The sequence below is a fragment of the Trachurus trachurus genome (genome assembly GCF_905171665.1).
Source record: "Trachurus trachurus genome assembly, chromosome: 6".
NCBI lineage: Eukaryota > Metazoa > Chordata > Actinopteri > Carangiformes > Carangidae > Trachurus > Trachurus trachurus.
This window is the reverse complement of record NC_139897.1, coordinates 12,159,253-12,164,076: the sequence shown is the minus strand read 5'-3', so window position 1 is coordinate 12,164,076 and position 4,824 is coordinate 12,159,253. Positions and strand designations below refer to the sequence as shown.

The following is a 4,824-nucleotide window of genomic DNA, read 5'->3' as shown; positions in this document are numbered from 1 at the left end:
TAATATTTGCAATATTGTCTCTGAATTTATGATTTTGTGAGTAGTATTTTAATCTGGTTGTGAGTCAAAGCTAGTTTTTTTTTATTACTGTTGTAGAGTGTACAATCTTCACATGAGGGTCATACATTATTCATTATCAAAGTAAATGGAGTGAAGTGGAATTAAAGAAAAAATCGAAATAAACATCAAAACCTCAAGATTTAGATTTTCAACACTAGTAAATATTTGGTCACGTTTCACCTCTGGTACTAGACTTTATGTAACATCGCACAGTTGTAATGAAATATTCTCACATTGCCGTAAGTGAAAACGATGTGAAAAGTCTTTTACTGGAAAGTTGGTCTGTGCTGCATCTGTTGTTGCCCTTTTACTTAAAACTCGCTCTGGGCTCTTTCAAATTTTGCAGCTATTTTAGGCCTCAGTGTACGAATATATTTTAGTCATGTCACATTCACATCTATCTATCTATCTATCTATCTATCTATCTATCTATCTATCTATCTATCTATCTATCTATCTATCTATCTATCTATCTATCTATCTATCTATCTATCTATCTATCTATCTATCTATCTAGGTAACCGGTAACAAGCATGATTTGGCATCTGTACTGAATGACGTATCTTTACAGAAATTAGTACAAATCAAATAAAGGTGTCTTGTTTCTGTGTCAGTTGGACACTGTGAGCCCTACAGCAGTTCATGCTGTTTTTGTGTCTGTTTTGCGTCAAAGTAGAAAGGTCGTCACAGCTTTTGTAATTAGTCTATAAAAACCTGCTGCAGCTAATGTCTTTGGTGTTTGATAGAAACCAGTGCTGGGATTACCATCTTTGGAGGTCCAGGACAGTGTGTGATGATTACTGGTCTCTTACTGGTCAACACATATTACAGTAATGTATGATGAGGTATTCACAGCAGTGGTGGATGTGTTTGGATCCCTTACAAGTTTCTGCAATGATAGAAACAAAATGTCCAATGAAACTGTTTCTCACGCAAAGATGGCTTTACATTACAGTATTATCACTTTATACTGCAGTATTTTTATGTTGTATTTGGTTTAGGTGTTTTTCATGTCTTACCTTTTCAACCATTTTTGCATGGTACGTGGTGCAAACTGCAAAGAATGTATATTTAATAAAGTAACAACAACAACAACAACATTATCAAACAAAATTAATAATTTACTTTAGCAAATGTGTAATCTTATATATTAACATGAATGACAACCACAGATTGATGGTGTATAATTATTTGACAAGCAGAGGCAGCCTACTTTTTCCTTGTTATTCATAATTCTCATATTTTTCTAATCATATAAAATGTGACACTGGTCTTCAATGTTGTTGTCAATAGGAAAATGGATCCTTATAGTTATACTTGTGTTCAATCCTGAGAGTGCTGCAGTTGTTTAGTCATTTAGACTATTTCTAACACACACACACACACACACACACACACACACACACACACACACACACACACACACACTGACCATGTGATGTGAATGCCCCCTTGTTCCGGTTACAGAGGAGGCAGCGAGGGAGGGAGGGCTCAGTTGAATGTAAACCTTCACACTGATGGAGAGAGACGGCCAACATCAGGAGCAGAGTCTCTCAGTCTCTCGACATTCACTTCTTTCCAAAGTGCTGCAGCTTCTTCCTCCTGCGCGGATCATAACTCCGGAAGAGCTCGGTCTCTAATGGGCAGCAGCCGTATTAACTCGTGGACAGACTTCCATTAACTGTCTTTTGCTTTGCCGGCGGCCAGGTCACTGAGTTGCGCACTCACTGTGGACTCCTGCACCGACACCCGACAGGCAGAGGCGCAGCAGCAGCAGCAGCAGCAGGCTGACTATTTAAAGTGACACTTTTCCCCCTTTGCTCCGATAGAAAGAGCGGATCACGTGAACAGGTGACCTCAAAGCAGCACGTTATCGTTATCGTTCCCTCAAAAGCCTCGTGGAGGTGAAAGAGGAGAGGAGAGGGTAAGGACTGCAAGAATTTAATTTCACATCAAAATCCTGCTGTACTTTGTTGAGCTCAACTACCAGCAACATTATTACTATAACTACTACTACTACTATTACTACCACTACTATTATTACTACTATTACTACTATTATTACTATTACTCCAGACTTTTTTAGATCGTTTCCAGTGGTGTTGATGTGATGGAGCAGTAGATGAAGGGACGAAGAGGAACCTGACAAAGCTGTGGCATGGCTGCAAGAGTGTTAATTGGCCCGGACCATGATGCCATTTGCAGCCAGTGGGTGCAACCACAAAATAACAGGAGCTCCCAGGCTGAGGGGTAACGTGTCACAGAGACTACAGCATCAAATGACTCTGTCCTGACTCACATAGGAGTCAGGGGCTGCAGGCCACAGCATGGGCAACTCCTCCAGGAAGGGAGAGGGAGAGGAGGAAGAGGAGGGGGGGAAGGATGGAGAGGAGGCAGAAATCACAGAGAAGAAGAAAGAGGAGAAAGTGGAGGTCGAGGAGGAGCTTCCGCTCGGGGTGGAGGAGATGTTCGAGAGTGGAGACCCCGTGCTGGACTTGAGCTACCGTAAATTCAAACGCTTACCATCGCGTGTTTGTGGACTGATGCACCTGGAAAAGTTGTATGCTTGCGGAAACAGCCTGCGCACTCTGCCTGACAACATCACCCAGCTGCAGGGTCTGCGGGTACTCGCCCTTGACTTCAACAAGTTGGAAGACGTTCCCATGGCCGTCTGCCAGCTCACGAACCTCACGCGCCTCTATCTGGGCAGCAACCGGCTGATGACCCTCCCCGATGAGCTGAGCAACCTGCAGAGTCTGCGCTGCCTGTGGGTGGAAAGCAACTACTTCCTGAGATTCCCACGGGTGCTCTACGACCTGCCCCACCTCAAGTCCCTTCAGATCGGAGACAACCGGCTCAAGACGCTGCCCCCTGACCTGTGGCGTATGGAGGCTTTGAGGGGATTGTGGCTGTACGGGAACCGCTTTGATACCTTCCCCAAAATCCTGCTGCGCATGGAGAACCTGGAGATCCTAGACCTGGACCGTAACAAGATATCAGAGTTCCCCAGTCTGAAGCGCCTCCATGCGCTCCGTCTGTTCTCCTACGACCACAACCCGGTAAAGGACCCTCCGAGAGTGAGTGAGGAGGTGCTCGTAGTCGGGGAGGGGGCTGCGGAGTTCCTGGAGGCACGTGAGGCCAAGCAGGAGAGGAAACGAAAGGCCGCAGAGAGGGAGGCCGAGGAGTTAGCTTTGGCAGGAGAGGAGCCGGTGATTCATGGCATACTGAAGAACAGCAGCTCAAAACAAGCTGCAGTGACGATAGAGGACACAGAGGTTAGAGAGGAAGAGCCCCTGGTTAGGGGGGAGGACATGGACGTGGAGGCGGAGCTGCCAGTCACAGATTACGAAGGAGCTGAGCTTGAATACGACGAAGAGGGTGTTGAATATGAGACGGAGGAGCTCATATGTGAAGGAGAGGGGTTTGAGTACGACGGCGAGGAGCTGGAGTATGAAAGGGCTCAGATGGACTACGAGTATGAGGATCTGGAGGACATGGGGAGACAAGATGAAGGGGCATGAAAACCCCCTCATACTGTCAGATGATCTGCTGGAAGGTGGAGGTGGACGACTTTTTCTAAAGAAGCTGACACGGGGGCGAGTGTTGGACTGTTTGAGCTGTGCTGCTAATTTCCAATCCGTTAACTGTGAAAATAGAAAGGGGCATTATGATCCTACAAACAGCACCTGTGACATCTCAATCGGCTGCAAATTACCAAATCAGAGCAGGACTCAGGTGGAGTGAGAGAGTGTGTGCGTGTGCGTGCGCGTGTCTGTGTGTGAGTATCCAGTGTTTCTGGCTGTTTCAGTCAGTGCTGTTTTCTGAGTGTACACAGGAGACCAGGTCTTCCATTATTAAATATTAACTCCATTGATGAAGTCAGTGTCAATCATTTGTGTTGAGATGTTTCTGAATTCAGAACCAGTGAAGGCGGCGGTTTCTGTTTACCTAAACGACACACTGTAGTATTTCCACACATCATGGTCAGCGTCTGTTTTATGTGCTCGCCAGCGCAGCTCAGCTCAGCTCACCTCATCGCTATTTTTACAGCCGAGGCCGTGTGCACATGTAAATGTGTGTATTGGATTTAGATTCACCAAGTATTTATGCCATGCTAAACACAACCCCCCGAACCTTGTCAGTGTTGTGTAAGCAGACCTGTGAGCGTCAGTGCCAAGAGAGAGGGAGACAAGCGGATTATTACAGCGATGAATAGCTGGGGTGCCTCACCATAAATGGTAAGTCCATATGAAGACTCCACAAATTAAATACATGAACAAAAATTAGTCATTGTAAGAAAAAAAAACTGAAGCCCTCTGCAGGTCAGAGACTCAGGTCTGTTGTGACCTTTGTATACTCCTTTTTGTTATTCACTACACCTTTTCTAGCTCCAGCTCTAACATGAAGAAGGCCCCGGACCTTGTTTCCCTCTCATCTCTGCACTCATTATTCATGTGGGGCTAGTATGTAATCCAATCCTCGTTCGCTCCACATATCTTTTTCTCACATCTAATTGAAAGAGTGAAATATTTATCCCCATGCTGAAATATTTATACTCATTCTCATGTGGCATTGTGTCTCTCTGCTCCTGTGTGTCAGTGCTGGGGAAACAGACTCAAACTGATGACTGCCTCTCTTGAGTTTCAAAAACACTGACATGTGACATCACAGCCTTTTACACATAAAACCATATTTATTGCGTACATGTAAAAGGTACCTGCAACATACCGCTGACTGCAACTCAATCACTGTTGGTTGATTGTT

The 4,824-nt window shown here is 45.0% G+C and overlaps 1 protein-coding gene and 1 long non-coding RNA gene across 2 annotated transcripts; one reads left to right on the top strand and one right to left on the bottom strand.

Annotated features, from left to right (window-relative positions):
• Positions 1-825: 825 nt before the first annotated feature.
• Positions 826-1,588, bottom strand: LOC310987802. Its single transcript, XR_014595463.1, has 3 exons — positions 1,493-1,588; positions 1,080-1,114; positions 826-949 (listed from the first exon to the last, which is right to left on the bottom strand). It is a non-coding gene; the product is annotated as an uncharacterized lncRNA (long non-coding RNA).
• A 300-nt stretch (positions 1,589-1,888) lies between these two features.
• lrrc10b (leucine rich repeat containing 10B) lies at positions 1,889-3,813 on the top strand. Its single transcript, XM_083974233.1, has 2 exons — positions 1,889-1,984; positions 2,137-3,813. Exon 2 carries the CDS (start codon positions 2,388-2,390, stop codon positions 3,579-3,581), a length of 1,194 nt encoding a protein of 397 aa, XP_083830359.1. The 5' UTR covers positions 1,889-1,984; positions 2,137-2,387; the 3' UTR covers positions 3,582-3,813.
• The last annotated feature ends 1,011 nt before the right edge of the window (positions 3,814-4,824 follow it).

Coding starts and splice junctions, on each gene's coding strand:
- lrrc10b (XM_083974233.1), top strand. CDS start 2,388: ATGGGCAACTCCTCCAGGAAGGGAGAGGGAGAGGAGGAAGAGGAGGGG.